At 40.4% G+C, this 17,905-nt stretch overlaps 1 protein-coding gene across 1 annotated transcript in view; it reads right to left on the bottom strand.

The window, feature by feature from the left end:
- Tprg1 (tumor protein p63 regulated 1) overlaps positions 1-17,905 on the bottom strand; it is a 107,660-nt gene that overhangs the window by 51,885 nt on the left and 37,870 nt on the right. The window contains exon 3 of the mRNA XM_021185635.2: positions 15,470-15,646. Coding sequence (XP_021041294.1) covers positions 15,470-15,646 — 177 coding nt within the window. The remainder of the gene's footprint in view (positions 1-15,469; positions 15,647-17,905) is intronic.

The following is a 17,905-nucleotide window of genomic DNA, read 5'->3' as shown; positions in this document are numbered from 1 at the left end:
TGACTCCCACTCTTAGAGTCACAGAGTAGGCCCCCAATGAAGGGGATGACTAAGACCCGTCTCCTCACAGCACAGACCTGTTTACCTGCCTTCTTTGCTCCAGGACTCAGTGGCTTTCAAGATTAGCTACCCATTAGTATTTATTCTATCTCCAAGATAATTGAGAAGAAATGACCATCTTCCAAGAAAAGAAAACAAGCAAAATAAACTGAACAGGAAGTAAAAGAAAGCTAATACATGTGGACCATATAACTTTTATATGTACACCACATACATACATACATATATACACATGTACATATGTATATTACATACATAATACATGTGTAGTATAAGTATGTATGTATACATATATACATGTATGTGTACACATATATGTATATTATACATATATGTGTATACCTGTATATTATATGTGTAAATATATATGTTACATATGTATACTTATATATTATATTTGTATACATACATACATGAACATACATTTTTTTCAAATGATATTAAGCTCCCATATTATGAGCAAATCTTTTCTCTTGATGAAGAAAAACCAAAAGTGGGCAGAACACGAATATAGAGGGAATGCCTGCACTGTTCTGCTGTCCTTAGTCCCACATTAGTTATAAAGGGGAGGGAAGAGGGTATCCTTAACTACCCTATTGGACCCAACTGAGACAAACTTAGGGAGGCTTGGCTCCATAACACCCTACGTCCATTATGCAGTATTTCAGTTAGGTATATTGCTGCTTCAATAACTGAGGGATCCTCTCAGAGAGGGTGCAAGAAGAATTGCCAGGCACCCATACCACACCTTCAGCATTTAACACAACTTTCTCCGACTCCAATGGCTGATTTAAGGGCATGAGAACAAAAATTTCAAGATTCTAACACAACAGAGAGGGGGGGAAAAACTTTTTTTTATTCATGACTAAAAATCCCTCTGTGGAGAAGCTGTTGCTTCTTGCCAGAGTGGAAGAAGAAGAGGGGCCTAATTTGCCATGCCTTTTCCAACTTGATGTCATTCCTCTGAAGAGTGGGTGCTTCTTGCACCAGGCTTTACTAAATACTTACATGGACAGTCATTAGAGGCTTGTGAGCCTACTCTCGAAAAAGGCTGTGGTCCCCTTCACTCAAGCATAGATCAAAATACAAATCAAACTAAATCCCAAGGAAGATCATGCTCATGGGTGCTGATAGCAAACTAGCTTCTTTCTATCATTCTTGGTTTTAAAACCTCGGGAAGATACTTTTCAATGGCATTTCAGTGACATGTTTCCATGTTGCTTACACCATGCCTGTATGCCTCCTGGGTCATTCGAAAAGATTTGTCATTGCTTTTCAGAGTTCAGTGGCTCCAGACTTCTTATCCTGACTCGTATGGACTAGAGACTTATTTCCACATTTACTAGTTTGCAAGAGAAGAAATGTTCTGTCTCCTTGAATTATACTGAAGAGTATTCACAGAAGGAAAGAATGGGAAGTTGTCCATAGGAAAGCCAACAACCCCAAACCTTGTTCATCAGTTTCTCAGCCCATCTTCTCAAAGGAATTTCTTTCATTCCTCTAGTGGATAGATAATCCTAGGTATCAGAGATATGCAAATAAAGAAAATCTGAACTTACTTCATATCTAACTATATTCTGTATTGCTGTAGTTGTTCTGGTTTGAGGCAGAGTCTCACTTTGTAACCCAGGGTGGCCCTGACTCTCTCAGTACCGAAACTACACTAGCCCACCTAATTATTAGGTGCTTTTAGTAGGACAAAAAATAGGAATTGTAAAGAAAAAAATAAGATTTACATGATCAAGGCTGAGGGTTTGAACTTAGAAGGGAAGCAGGAAACCGTATGAAAAACAGAAAAGGAATATTCAAGTTGAGTGGGGAAAAGAAATATCGGCTCTGGCCTGTTTCACCTCTCCCACATCACTCTTCTTTTAGCCTGTATAATAAACGGGTGTATGCGCAAGTGTACCATTTCTTTGCAGTATTAAATATTCCCAAAACAAAACAAAACATGGCTTTTGGATGCTCCGTTCTATGCCCCTGACAGAGTTCTTCTTTTTCCTCATGCAATAGAAGACACATTGGAAGCTTCTAACATTTTGATTAATCATTAACACCCAGCATGACAGAATTACCATTGCCTCCTTTAAACATTTGCGTGCTAACGGGAGCAAACCAAGACCGCAGGAAGAAGCCAAACAGCAAACTGGAGAAAGAATGGGAAGAATCCAGGTTGTCTTCTCCAGAGGTGGAGAATCTGTTTTATTTTTGTAAGCAGTTGCCCTCCTTTAACTAAGATTAAAAGGCACAGCTGCTCATTATAAGTGAATTAGCTGGAAAAGCCACCCTTCACCTTCCCCCACCGTCCTCCCCACGATAACACCCATCCCAAGCACCAGCAAGACTCTCCTCTCTCCACTTATTTTCTTGAAGTGACCCTTTGAAGTCAAATGCCATGATGTCCAGATGCACTTCTCACTTTGATTTTTCCCACCGCTCCTTCCTCAACAATCAAGTCGTCTGTTTATATAACGTCTTCCACCACAGAACCTGGGAGATTTATGGGCATTATCTCATTACACAAGGAGTAGTTATCCTAAGAGGTAAGTGGGCAGTTTTCCTCAGTTTTATACTCTGAATCAGACCTATTTCTCCACAGCCCCATAGTTTGTCACAGTGCCTTCCAGACTCTTCTAACTAGGAACCTCCTCACTCTTTTGTGAGTGCTCATACAAGCAAAACAAGAGGTCGGACTGTCACAGCTGCCCCCATGTGGTCATAGCTTCTCAATGGATAAGTAGAAAACTCATCTCCATGTCTGTCCTTCAGGGCTTCTGCAGCAGCCTAGAGTCATAGTCACGAACAGTCATAGCTCCTCGGATGTTCATGTTCCCTCTCTGCTTTGCAACTATTCTTGCTTGCTGCAACATATGCTTCACAATGTCCCTCCCCCTAACTTATGACCATCAACAGAATTCCTTTTTTAGGGAAGTCTTTCCTTACATGCAACCTCATCACTCCAGTCTAGGTCAATGGCTGTAGCAAAGGTTCTAGTGTCCTGAGAGTGGGAAGTTGTCTGTCAGTGGCCTCCTGCAATGTCTACTCTCTGATCTGCATGTCTTAGGTAACAGCCTCCCTTCATAGGTGGGCTGGGTTAGTGACTTGCCTCTTGAACAATGCAGAATGTTCTAGAACTGATGAGATATCCTTCGTCAGATCTGGTTACCAAACCTTGGCTCCTAGCTTGCTTCACTCCTCTTCCCCAAACTCCTTTTTTCCCTCCCCAGGGGTATTCAGCGACCATCTTGTCAGTGGCTTTATGGAGAGGTGCATAACACAGAGAAACTGATACATCTGTCAACTCTCAGTAAGGACCTGGTCTGACAACAGCAACCTGAGTGTGGACGTGGTATTCTTTGACATAGACTTCATATACCATTGGCAACTTGATGGATGTTTTAGGAGAAAGTCTGAAACACAGGACTATGGCTGTCGGTTTATACAATCAAGTTCCGATTCAATTGTAACAGTTATTTCAACTCTCATCTTTTCCCTTGGTCTCTTATGCACTCCAAACACTGTAATAGTAGACATGCCATGCATCTTCCCTAGTATGCTTTGTCTGAACTCCCTCCCCCTTACCCACACCACAACAATCCAGTCTCCTCACCTCATGCCAGGTAGTCCAGTTTGGCCATGCCTTCTCACTCTTGAATTCTCCTTTTGTCCATCCACCAGCCCAGATCAAAACCCTACTATTAAGGAGGTTATCTCCTAGCTAGCCACTTCCTCTGATTTAATATTTTCAACCAAACCATATCCCATATTGTTACTACTATCGTTTCAAGGGAAAATGTAATGGTTTCAGGATCCTCCTACCCAGAACTCTCAACACCAAGCCAGGGTATGACTAAACTCCCAATTCTTCATCCTATCATCTAAGATCATTCAGAAATTTCTAACAAACCTTTAAAACAGCTGAGCCCTAAGACATGGGAGACTTGGCACATCACAATAGCCAAATATCACCTATTCACCACTCCTGTGACTGCTGTCTATAGGTGACTCTACAGGAACCTGTCCATTTTACTCCCTCCGGAGGCTCTCTTCATTCCATCCACAACAATTCTCTACCGTTCTCCGTGACCATGACATATTGGCTCAATACTGGAACCCAGACCAGAGCCTGCTTTGAAGCATGTGCACAGTGTGTACCAATCTGCCTCCCTGCAAGTTAAACATCTTTGATGCAGGGACTGTCTTCTTGTTCTGAGGTACTCAATATGCCAATGCACACACTATGGCCTCATCCCAAGACGGACTCACCAAACTGAATTTAAATATTAGTTAAAAAGAACTACATTTATAGAGCTCTGTTTGATTTTCAAAATGCTGCCACAGGGAGAAAAGATTATTATAAGTCCAAAAAAAAAAAAAAAAAAACAAAAAAAAACCCTCCTAAAGCAAAGACCACAAACCACCTCTAAAGCCAAGGGGGAAATGTGATTAGAAAGAATTCCATTGGTGTCTTTAATCCCCCGAGTTTGAGAAAACAACAAAATACCAGCTTGCTCCAGATAATTTCTTCTTAATTAAAAGTTATTCAGATTCCTTTGGTACACTCAATTTTCTGGTCAGGTCAACACAAAAGTAACTAACATGACTTTGTAACAGCATCCACACCTCCCTCTGTCTCCCCAGCCCCGCTCCTGGAGTTATGCAACCCTTGGGGGCGGCATACACTTCAGCTATTTGCTCTGTGCTCATAATTACATTGTCTAGACAGGAGATGTTGCTGGAGCAATAGGAAAATATTTTACAAGGTGTTCCACAGAACCACACTTATAACAGTGATTAGAACACACTGACAGACGCGAAGCCAGCAGAATCAGCCTGGGCCGGGAGCCGATTTTACGCAGAGCAGAAGCCCTTTGAAGCTCTATGCTGAGGAAGAGGTGCCAAATTAGAATGCTGGGGGCACGGAGCATCACCGTGGCCTTCAGATTCTTGGGTTCACAAGCTCAATGCTGAGACTCCGGAAGAGTGCCTAGGAAGGTCCCAGGAGCAGGAGATACTCGAATGGTGTGAGTCTCTCCAGAGATGGGACAGGTGCTGATCACAGAAACCAGCTTCCCAGGCCTGGGATCAAATCCCTATGTTTACAGAATGCAGATGAAAACTTCACTGAGAGATATACAAATAATAGCTCCTCTTATAGGATGACATTTCTTGGCCTGGGCCACTGAACTTTGGCTGGCATATCAATGTTAGAGCAACAGTATTTCCCTGCAGAAAACCTCTTTAGAGCTGCTTTTCAAAAGAGGAATTGATTAGGTAAAATCATTTCGTTCACAAAAATGAATAGCTTTTGTAAGATTGCTATGCCAAGTGAGGCCCATGTGCCTATCTATATATGACTGTCAATACCACTAAGAAATAGGGAAGTTTAGAAGCATTATCATGTCAGCAAAATGAGATACAGGAAGGACAAGAGATTGACAGACATCAGAAAAGTTGGTCAGGACAAGGTCCTGGGAAGCCTTTACATGTGCTTCTGTCTCTCAAACACTTATTCCGCATCAGATAATGTTCCAAGAATGGCACATGTTTAATTCGTCAGACCCCAGCATAGGCCCCTCAGAGACTGGCATTATTACATCCCGCTTCCAGTTTGCAAATGAGGAGACTGAAGCAGGGGAGTTAAGTCATTTGCTCCAGGTCATTCAGAGGCAGATCTGTCCTCTAGGGTTCAAAAGGAAACACAGTTAGAAGTGGCCCCTCAGAGATTAAAATACCCTTGAGAATAAGAATTAGGTGTAGGTGGGCGGATAGCGTACACATTCGATCCATTTCATTGGGAGGCAGAGGCAGGCTGATGTCTGAGTTCGAGGCCAATCTGATCTACAGAGTGAGCTCCAGGACAGCCAGGGCTACATGGAGAAACATATCTTGAAAAAAAATCAAGCAAACAAAAGAAAAAATAAATGAGACAGAGCACCCCTACCCCGAATGACTCCCCCTCTGTTTCCAGAAGCAGGAGTTCACAGTGTTTAACTTTACTGACTATTCTCTGTGAACTTATTTTTAAGAGCAGAAAAGGCGAAAAGTCAACGAGGATTTTCAATCTTTAAATGCATTTACAAAATACTTCCTCACTGATCACTGAGGTAGCCAGTAAGGATTCTGTGATATATATATGTATATATGTGGAACAAAATAAAGGCGGCCCAGGGGGACCCAGGGGAAGCGGGGAAGGGAAAAGATGCCCACACCCCGCCAGAGTTTCCCTATTCTCTGGTCAGTCAGGCATGGGAGGGCTGCTACCTACCCTATCCACTCATCCCTGGGTGGGCATTCCTCTATCCCACTCTTTAGGGGGTGGCCAAGAAGCAGCCCTGCCTGGGGAACCCCCCCCCAAAGCTACTTTGCTAAAGCCACCAGGGTTGTAGGAGAGAGGGGAAGAAGTTCCCAACACCGACCAGAGTGTGCGGCAGGCCTTGAAAGAGCAGAGATTGTCTCTATGGTTTAAGAGCTTTATTATAGAAATGCAGAGAAAAGAGAGAAGGTAGAAAAGAGAGGGGGGAAGGCTAGAGAGAAAGAGGGAGAAAGAGAGAGGAGAGAGGAGAGAGGAGAGGAGAAGACAAAGAGAAAGGGAAGAGGAGAGAGAAGTGAGAGGTAAGAGGACAAAAGAATAAGAGAGTGCGGTGGGGGTTGAGCACCCCTTTTTATGGTCTTCACTGTTGCTATGTAACTGGGGAGAAGTTTAGCCTGAAGGTCAGAAGCTTGGGCCATTGCTTATGTGACTACTGACCATGCTTCTCTTGTGGGGGCTGAGGGAGGTGGTAACTTAGGCAGGGCCGGAGTTCCAGGAGCACACCTACCGTGTCATGTAGGTGAATTAGGACCATCGGGGTTCAGACCTCAGCTCAACTGGATACCAGCCTGCAATTCCCCCCCCCATATATATATATATATATATATATATATATATATATATATATATATATATATGTGTGTGTGTGTGTGTGTGTGTGTGTGTGTGTGTGTGTGTATACATACATAATTTTGTTACATTATTATTTTATTATGGATAGTTCATCAATTGGAGGCACATTAGAATTAAAGCCACATCAAGAATGGTGACACATGAATGGATCAACTGGATCCCTGTCTAGATCAAACATTAAAAGTTTGTCCCAAAAGGAAAAACAAAATTACTAGTGATTTGTCCAAATTCACATGGCATGGAATCTATGGGTAGGACTTATTCCTATAATTAAAGACCACTCTTTACCTGCATCTATTTTTCTGAGAGATTACAGGCACAATTACTGAAATTAGTTTTCAATTAGAATCTGGGAATAGAACTAATTAAGATAGAAATAATATTGGGTTCCCATCATAGAGAACAGGCTACTTCCTGGGTTTCACTATGGTGAATGCTATAATCCAAGAGAATCTCTCATCTTTCATTTCACCAACAAGTCATCTCTACTTTTTAGGATTCTCTTGCCAGTACCATTTCATTTCCTTTACACTAAAAACAAACTGAATTAAAACAATAATTTTGTAATGGCCAGTATACGGCACACACAGGTACATGTTTTACTCAATTCTGATGGCCTCTGTGAAAGTCTTAGGAAAAGGCATAGTTCCAATAGCAGGAGATGAGGTCTTCATCCTGAGTTGCAGAGACAAAGAGAAGAAAGATCAAGAGTAGAGGCAAAACAAACAAACAAAAACAAAAAACACACCACCAACAACAACAAAGAACAAAAACAAAGCCAAACATAAACCAAATGGGGAGGGCTTGAGAAAGGAGAAGACTGGAATGAGGGGGAGCAGAAGAGAGAAAAGAAAAGGAGGCGATGGGAGGAAAAGGGAGGGAGAGAGGAAGGGTAAGAGAGGGGAGGGGAGGGGGAAAAGAGGTGAGGATATGGGAGGGGAGGGGAAGGGAAAGGAGAGGAGAGCACAGAAGGAGAGAGAGAGAGTCAAGAGAAAGGGGAAAAAAAGAAGAAGAAGAAGAAGAAGAAGAAGAAGAAGAAGAAGAAGAAGAAGAAGAAGAAGAAGAAGAAGAAGAAGAAGAAGAAGAAGAAGAAGAAGAAAGAGGTGCTAGAGAGATGTCTCAGCAGTTAAGAGCACTGGCTGCTCTTTCTGAAGTCCTGAGTTCAATTCCCAGCAACCATATGGTGACAGAAAACATTTGGTGCCTCATAACCATCTACAATGGAATTTGATGCCCTCTTCTGGTGTGGTTGAAGATAGCAACAATGTCCTCAAATTAATAAATAGAAAGAAAGAAAGAAAGAAAGAAAGAAAGAAAGAAAGAAAGAAAGAAAGAAAGAAAGAAAGAAAGAGGAAGCAAGCAGGTTTGTAGAACCATCTATAATAGCTGATGGTTCCAGGAGCCCAGAACCTCTCAATTTACTTAAGCATAAAATGCAGCCAATCAGCCTTGCTTATTCTTGGTTGTTGAAAGTCAATGGTTACAGTGGAGAAAGGGGCCCTTAAACAGTAATTCCACCAGCAGCTAAGGGTACCAGTGTTCTTAGCTGTTGTTTTTTAAGAAGGGAACTCACTGGACTCTGTCCAGGATTTTCTCAGGAGTCCATTTGTCTTGCTCTTTTGCAGTTTATTCTCCCTTGCCTCCTACTCTACCTGTTGCTGCTGCCTCACTCCTGACCTAATAGTGGTGACTTAATACCTGAGAAAGACCAACTCACTTGGAAGCAAAGATAACAATCAAATAAATCTACTTAGTTCCATGTTAACAAAAACTATAATCTAGAAGAAAAGCAGAGCTTGTTGACACCCGACAACCATGAGGTGTATTACAAAGTGCTTTCTATCATGTCATTAGAATGGACCTAACACTAAAACTGTTAATGAAGCAGACGGACTATTAACTGCACCTCTTTAAATATGAGGAAGTAAAGTTACCCACCCTGCAGAAAACTGGAAATTGAATTGAGAGCGGTGTATCAAAACCAAAGTGATTAGGTTAGGACCTAGCACTCTGACATGGAAGTTCTGCTAACTCACCCTCAACAATGCTCACTCAGGACCTCCTTTATGCTAGACCTCTGACACTCAGCAGCAGGCATCTAGCCCAGCCTTTCTCATTCTATCTACAGAGCCCAAAGCCGGATAAAGCCACACAGGTTAATTAGGAGGCTTGGCGTTACATCAGTTCCTAGTAGTAATAATTGGATACCTCATGGGAGAGTGAATAAAATATTCCATAAAAGTAAAGAGTGTTTGGTGAAGCTAAAGAATGAAAGAGGTGAGGAGAGGAGGGGGGATTGAAGCAATAGGCAGAGTGCTCAGCTTTCAGAGTAGGGGCTCAGTGTAAATGACGAGAGAATGTTAAGTGGAAGCATTACTCAGGAAAATAATCGTTAAAGTAATAATGCTTATTGTAAGCAAAATGTATTGAAAACTAATGACGCAGAAGTAGTGAGTAAAAAAGATCGAATAGCCTGTTCATTTAGGCTTGGAACCAGTCAACAGTAAAATGAAACACAGACTACAAATGTAAATTTGGAAAAAGCTCCACAGAGTTTAAAACAATGTAAACATTAACAATGTAATATATTTCTAAACTATAATACCAAATCAAGGTGGAAGAACTAAGACCATGGCTACTATCTGACTGTACTTAAACAGTACATCTAAAACAACCTCCAGGCTGGGTCATAAGGCACAATTTAATTAGACAGGACATGCTCATAGTATCAAAACCAAAGTGATTCAGAAAGTTGGAATTTAAAAATAGTTAATGATGTACCATGAAAACATTTTAAAGGAACATAAGGAATGGTGAATAGGCAGTTTATAATTAAATATACCTTAAACACCTATTAAAGTTTGCACATAAACAATACATTACAAGTATCCATAATGTAAATTGTTGTAAGGAAAACAATCACCACAGAACCAAGAAAACGTAATTCTTTTCCAGACCAGAATGGATCAAGTAACCAGAAAACTTACTAAACAAATGGGCAAAGAGAGAACATATAAAGACAATGGGTGTTCATTTATCATTTATCAAACTTGGAACCTGGAAAGCAAAACCATCATTTTCAAATATTGGAAATTAAAAAAAAAAAACTAGATGCTTGAATGTAAAATAGTCATAAATTATACAGTTGAAAAGCAAGAGATTATATGATCATCTTCAAAGATCCAGCAAGCCATGAAACACATAGAGTAATACTAAATAAATATTTCTGTGTCAAAGGCACCAGTCTGGGAAGACTATACAGATCCAACCATGTAACATTCTGGAAAAGGCAAAACTAAAGAAATACAAAGAACCCTGAGTGTTCTCTAGTGGTAAGTACACACATAGAGTTCAGGAATACTGCTAAGCGCTATATAATGCAAAATATTTCCCCAGAAAAAATAACTCACCTGCCCAATCACTAATAATGCTAACGTTGATGACTTCTGCCATAAAGAAACCATGCTGTGGATTTCCTTGCTGTTGTTTGTATTTTGATGTTAATTCTCTTTCCTCAAGAAGGGTTGCCCCAACATAGAGTGGATCATGTACTCAGTTGATTCCATGTGAACCTTCTCCCCCTTTTTGATTGGCTCAATAAAGATGGCAGAAGCTAATCATTAGGAATAGAATAAGGCGGGATTCCGACCAGAACAGGAAGAGAAGGAGGCAAAGATGAGAGGTTGGACCAGGCAGTGGAGTAGATAGAAAGCTACAGACATGTAGCTCTCAGAGCACAGATAGTTTGTAGTTTCCACATGCAATTGCAGAGGCCAAGGAGGATGGGACAGGCTATTCTTCACCCAGTCTTTGAGTTACCTGATCAGTTTAAAAATATAAAAGTGTCCAGTGTTTTCCTTCCATAGGGTTAAAGGGAAGTGGGTGAGATGGCCATTGCTGACATCAGGCAGGGAACAAACAGAGACTGGAGTGGCTTGACGAGGCTAGCTGTGGGAGATGGTTGTGACTACCATTGCCGGCATTAGGCAAAGAGGAACGGGTGGTGCTCTGAGGAATACAGGCAGCGGCTGTTCTCTGAGAATTGCTAGGATTTAGGAAAAAACTTTAGCTAGTCATTGGTGCTGACTAGACAGCTGTGGATGGCTGTTGATCCCAGAGTCTAGCCAGAGCAAGTGTGCCATGTTTTAAAATTACACATAACATAAGCACAACACATACTATAGATGAAAGCCAATGAATGGGCTAGAATCCAGTTATGACAAATATTTGATCAAAACATAAGCAAAAAAATGGAGAAACCAAAAAATAGGAAACAAGTAACAGGTATCAAAATTCACACACACACAAAAAATTGTTGGGGGGGTTGGTTTGGTGCTGCTATGTTTAGAATGCTAAATTCTGAACTGTAAGATCTGGTTGCCATCAACAAGCAAAGTCTCATGTACACCAGCCTTTGTTGTGTAAATGCTCCCCAATTTAAAGCTATTGGTTAAATAAAAGTGGCTACAGACAATTACTGGGAAGAATAGATGTAGGCAGGAGTTACTGTTACCAGGCTGGTGGTTGCAGGCAAGGATCACAAGGGGAGAGAAGAGAGGAGAAAGAGGGAGGAGGAGAAAGAAAGATGAAGAGAACAGGAGATGGATTAGGAATATGTGTCCTAATGAAATGTCCCCGAGGACTGACTGATGGAGCAGAAATAACCCAGGTGAGACAAAACACAGCAAGTATTTGGGGAGTGCAGCTGGGGAATTAACAGTCCAGTGTAGAGAAAAATAGGTTAAGGGTAATTTGCCCAGTAATTGTGCTTAAATTGATTTAAAAATTCCATAGTATTCTGCCTTCATTATTGGGGGTATGTCCAGGTCATATTAATAATTAATACAGTTATTTAATAACATTTAAAATCACCATTTACAAAATGTGGAATGAGTAGCTATTCTAGTTCAAAAGTAAATGTGACCAGACTAGATTAACTGTATGATGTATGGATTACTATATGAAACATTCGGTAACTATAGAGAGTTAGTAATTAGAGACTAAAGAGTTAGAATGGAAGCTCTGTGGAAAAAGTGGGTGTTAAAATGATGGAGGTGCTAAAATAATATCCGATTTAAAACAGAACTTTAAAACAGTGACACTGCCAAAGATAAAGGAGGAACATTGAGGAGTTGGAGAAGTGGTTCAACATTTAAGAACACTATGCCACTTGTTGAGGATCCAGGTTCAATTCCCATCACCCACATCAGGTGGTTCCCAGTCTCTTGTAACTCTAGCTCCAACCTATCTAATGCCCTCTGCTGGCCTCCTGAGGCACCTACATGCATGTGGTGTATATAAACTCATAGTTAACAGCGCATATTTAAAAGGATAACTTTTTGAACATTCAGCACAGAAAGCCAGACAAATTCTACATTAATAAATTAATAACCTTGGTTTCTTCTTTAAGCAGCTATGGAGGAAGGAAAGTAAACCCTGAAAAAACAGGTGAGGAAAACTGTAGAGAGAAACAAAAGAATTCCAGTAGATAATAACCAAGCCGCGGGGAAATACAGCTAAAGGGTGTGTGAAAGGGGACAAAAGTGTGTAGGACAAAGGTATCGAGGACAAAGTTAATACAAAGTAGACACCTCAGAAGACATAGACCATCTCTCATAGGAAGTGAAAGCATTACTAACTAGCATATTCTACTGACATCAAAGGGGAAATAGGACTACTCTCAATAACCTTATACCTTCAAGCCCAACTAATTATGCTGAAGAGAGTTCTTGAAAAACACAGTTCACTAAAATTAAAGTAAATCAAAGAAAGTATCATTATATAATATTCATGAAATAATCTTATGTAAGAAACTATTCCACCTAGTACTGTCAAGATTTCCCCCATGTAAATGCTATCAAATATTCAAGACAGAATTAAATTACTCATAAACAAAATCTCCTAGAAAAATAAAGGCTAGAATATTTCTTAACTTCTTGTATGAAAACAGCACAATGGATGTATTAAACTCTGACAACACAAAAGTAACAAATGACAGACTAATGTACCTCACACATGGCAACAGAGCCCAATACAGTAATTAAACCTGTTCTGTGCTTTGATATCAAAATGTAATAAAAATGTAGGAATCTCTGGAGATGTGTGAGGAAGGAAATAGATGATGCAGGTACATTTCAAACCATGAGAATACTGAATGCCTCGTGGAGAAAAATTATTTAGCTCATTGAATATTTCCCTACTCAAGCAAATTTTAGACCAAATAGCAACTTAGCCATGTTTAGAAGCTAAATTATGAACTCAAAACATGGAAACATGTTATAATTCTGTTCCAGATAGTGCCTTCCCCAATAAGACAAATTTATTTCAAAAGCCTGGAAGAATGATCACTCTTACACTTAAGCATGGGGGGGGTCTTAAAATAACATTATAAAGTTGTAAGTGTTGTGACACGCTAGAACAAAATGTGTACAAAGTACAGGATAGAAAAGTGATGATACACTCTGATACACAAGCATTTTTAAAAACCAGAATAGACAAATACTGGTCAAAAAGGTCATCTTATAGAAAAAAAATTCTCCCTTCACATTCTTGTAATGCAAAGTAAATAAAAAATAATTTCTTGCCGGGCAGTGGTGGCACGTGCCTTTAATCCCAGCACTTGGGAGGCAGAGGCAGGCAAATTTCTGAGTTCAAGGCCAGCCTGGTCTACAGAGTGAGTTCCAGGACAGCCACGGCTACACAGAGAAACCCTGTCTGGAAAAAACAGAAAGAAAGAAAGAAAGAAAGAAAGAAAGAAAGAAAGAAAGAAAGAAAGAAAGAAAGAAAGAGAGAGAGAGAGAGAGAGAGAGAGAGAGAGAGAGAGAGAGAGAGAGAGAGAGAGAGAGAGGGAGGGAGGGAGGGAGGGAGGGACGGAGGGAGGGAGGGAGGGAGGGACGGAGGGAGGGAGGGAGGGAGGGACGGAGGGAGGGAGGGAGGGAGGGAGGAAGGAAGGAAGGAAGGAAGGAAGGAAGGAAGGAAGGAAGGAAGGAAGGAAGGAAAGAAGGAAGGAAAATAAAAGAAAACGAATTTCTTTAATCTAGTTGACTGGCACAGTAAAGGTTTCATTACACAAATTGCAGTAAAGGCTATCGTCTTGCATCAGCATTTCCACCTCATCACTGGCATTTGACTCTCTTTGTGAATCAAGATTCACAATTCCTTAACCTAACAAACCCCACCCCTAGAACTCTAGGCTACTGATGTATTTCTACAAAGTCCGACAGGCAAGAGTATTTACAGGAGCACAGTTGGCAAAGGCAAACATAAATATCCATCATGAGAAGTTAGCTAAGGAGGTTTAGACAGTAACACTTGGCTGTAGTAAAAACTGAGACTGATGTTCAGCTGTATCGATTTTAAAGAGACTTGTTGGTATATTCTATCTGTAGACAATTTCTTCTAAAGTGGGAAATGGACTACTGGTGTCCATGTAAAGAATATTAGATACAGGATCTGGAGTAGAAATCAGCAGTCTTAAAAATAAATATTTTGTAACACTTAAATATACCTTAAATGTGTATCATTATTATTCATTGTAATTATTATTAATCCTCCTGTTCTAAAAGTCAATAAACTAAGTTACTTTATGTACCCATGAAAAGAGCAAATTAAGCAGGACTCTTTGATAGGGTAAGCTTTGGGAAAGAAAACCATATGCTTGTTCAAGGTGCTCTCAGTTCTCGGAGCACTAAACGTGTCAAACTTAATACCAGGTACTTAATAGAAAATAAAAATGGTGCCTACCTTCTGTGAGCACACAGTTCTATGAAAACCCCTCAGTGAAGGTGGCCATCCTATGGCTTATATCTATTTTATCTAAAGGGGTTGGAAAATACATGTCTTTCCAAGATCAACACAGCAACTTACCCAGGTTAACCAACACTCCTCCTCTGTAGACCTCAACTGGTCCCTTGTTAATGGTCTGAGACTATTGAGCTCTGGGGAGGAGTTTGAAAGAACTGTAGAGTTAGTGACTATGTTGAGGTCTGTCCATCTGGTTTTACAGAACAACATGAATCACCAACCATATCATATGCTGCCTGCCCTGCCTTACTCTTTGAGCCTATTCTGCCCTAATATACTATTTAACTATCTGCCTGTCTAGGTAACTCCTTCCCAACAGCAAACACTAGCTCCAGTGCTTCTCCAAGGAAAAATTCTCTAATTGTTTGCCATGTGAAGTGAGAAGGAACTTGTCGTTTTATTCTAATAGCTCTCCCTACCTAAATACATTTAGCTATTTACTTAGGTTCTTATTCTAGAGTACCAGTTTGCTTAAAGTCACATCTGCAGTGCTTAACATCAATTAGACGCTAACTCAGTACTTTGATGCGCTTAATGGAAAGATTTCCCTTCCTCTCTGCTTTCTTCCAGCCTATGTTACTCAATTGACCATGTTATTGATTTCCCTGCATCTGTCCCCCTTGCTTCACAGCTTCTTCAAGTCTGAAGCATTATACTCACTTGTCCAGAGACATCCCTGGGAAAGCAAACTTGCCCAGACAGATGCGGCAGATGGCATTCAGGGGAACCTGCTGCACCTGCACACAGCTGAGCATGATGAAGTCGTATTTGCAGATCAAGAGGGTCTTGTCTGTGAGTAGCAGGATCTTCTCTTTCTCATTGTTCCAGTGATCAATCCTGTAGGAGCAAACACAGGGAAGAAGAAATTATTACATAGCCTCTAGAGTACAAGTAACAGTGGAGTGTAAGACATCACGCGCCACAGGAAAAAAGGAGGCTAAGAAATACCTATGCCATTCTTTGCCAGTCTGCCCCAGGTATATGAGAAGAGGGAAGAATAAAAGAAAAGAAAAGAAAACAAACAAAATGAAACAAACAAATAAACAAGAAGGAAATGAATATCTTTTGAGCACAGATTTCAAGATAGTTCCCCAGTAGATAAACTCATTTGAGGAAAACCAAGTCTGTATCATCTTGGCCTCCAATCAATTTGTGCTTCATGTCCTTCCTGCTTGCCAGGAAACTCTCACGGAGCAGTCTTCCTCCAATGGTACTGGCAACTCAGGCTGTACCACAAAGTCCTGTCACTACCAACTAGCTTACACTGATCTCCAGGGACCATTATTAGTTATGTGAAGATGAAAAGAGACTTAAATGCAGACTGCCATAATCTAAGCCCATCTCACCATATCCATCTGGCGAATAGATAGCCAAGAAACAAACAGCAGATGCATGGTAAGTATAGAATGCTTGATTTGCCCCTAAAGAGGGGGCTTTTCAGGGTGCATGTCAAACATTTTGACTGTGAATTAAGAATCCTGAAAGAAAACAGGAAGGAAATAATAACAGTGCTTTATAAGTAAGAAAGAGAAATTTCTGCACATTCTCCATATTCTACAGTTCTTACCTATCCATCTAGTATATGTCAGGTTATAAGATGTTATGACTCATGGGCCTGGAGTAATGGTTTAGCAGTTAAGACCTCTGGTTATTCTTCCAAAGGACCTGGGTTTGATTCCCAGCACCCACATGGTGGCTCACAACCATCTGTGCTTCCAGTTCTATGGGACACTTCACCTTTTTCTAGCCTCTGTGAACACCAGACACATACATGGGGAACATACATGCATGTTAGCCGAATATGCACGTATATAAAAATAAGTTAATTTTAAAAAGCCTTTCTGACTTATTAAAATTGTTTTAGTGTGCGATGTTTTCCTAAAAGACTGAAACACTATTTTGTAATCAATTGATGTCTGAGTTCTGACCACATATAATCAATCTAGTGGTTGTTGTGGGTACCAGGCTCCCAAGCATTGCCTGAACAGTAACCATGGTGGAGTTCATAAAATGTGAACTGAACAGCATTGCTCCCTTTACTTCACTGTATAGCATCCCTTTAACTTAGCATCAAATCCAAGGCTGCTAAGATAAATGACAGATCTCTATATGGTCTGGCCTTTGCCCAGAGTCCTCTTACAGCACAGAGAAAACTCAATGTCCCAGTCATACTTCAAACCCATCCATTTCTTAGGCTGTTTTATGAGCCTGGCCCCTTATTATGCTGTCTCAGAGCACCCTAACCCTTTCTGTTCCCACATATATCTACATACTTTATCTCTTATTTAAAATGTATTATATTTTTATTACATGGTTATAATTACTTATAATTTATTATAATTACAGAATAATATTTGACAGTGAAAGTATAAAATCCAGAGTGAGTCCCACAGTCCTCGTTCCGAATGGCAACATTAACTGTATGGAAGCTTATCAGATTATATAGTCTTTGGGTCTGGCTAAGTTTATTGTCTGAATTTTTTAATCTACATGATTTCTAAGAAGGAATAATACACAAAGTGTTTAGTAGTGGGTTCCATAAAAACACTGGCCATACAGAATAAATACTGATTATAGAAGGTAACATGATTCATGTAAGTATGGGTCATTCCCCCTATGTGCATGAGAAAGTGTGTATGAAAATAAGCAAATAAGTGGATGTCAAACTTGACTTTGGATCTTTTGAGGGAAACGACTATATGTGTGGAAATATTAATTTCTATTACTTAATAACCCTGTATGATTAAAGTTTAAACTTCCTTTGGCTTAAGTAGCTTGTCTCTGAGTGGACACAAACCTTACCTCATTTTTCTGTGGAGAGGAATATGGGAAATGATGCCATTAGGGTTCTAAACTTAGCTTAGGAGTGATGTGGACACAGATCACTAAGGCACTTTGAGTGACTGAATATATATGCCACCTTCTTTGTAGTATAAAGGTGGGTAAGAGAAAGTAAACCATACATCCATGGGAAGAGGAACGGAGAAGGATGCAAGAAGAAAATAGAGGTGAAGAAAATGTAGGGGAAATCAAGGAGGGTTGGGCACAGAAGCTGAGCATCAATGGGCCCACAGCACAATGGCAATGGTAGATTTA

Source organism: Mus caroli, unplaced genomic scaffold (assembly GCF_978045245.1).
Source record: "Mus caroli unplaced genomic scaffold, Mus_caroli_1 scaffold_17, whole genome shotgun sequence".
NCBI classification, from domain to species: Eukaryota; Metazoa; Chordata; class Mammalia; order Rodentia; family Muridae; genus Mus; species Mus caroli.
This window is presented reverse-complemented; position numbering and strand designations above follow the sequence as displayed.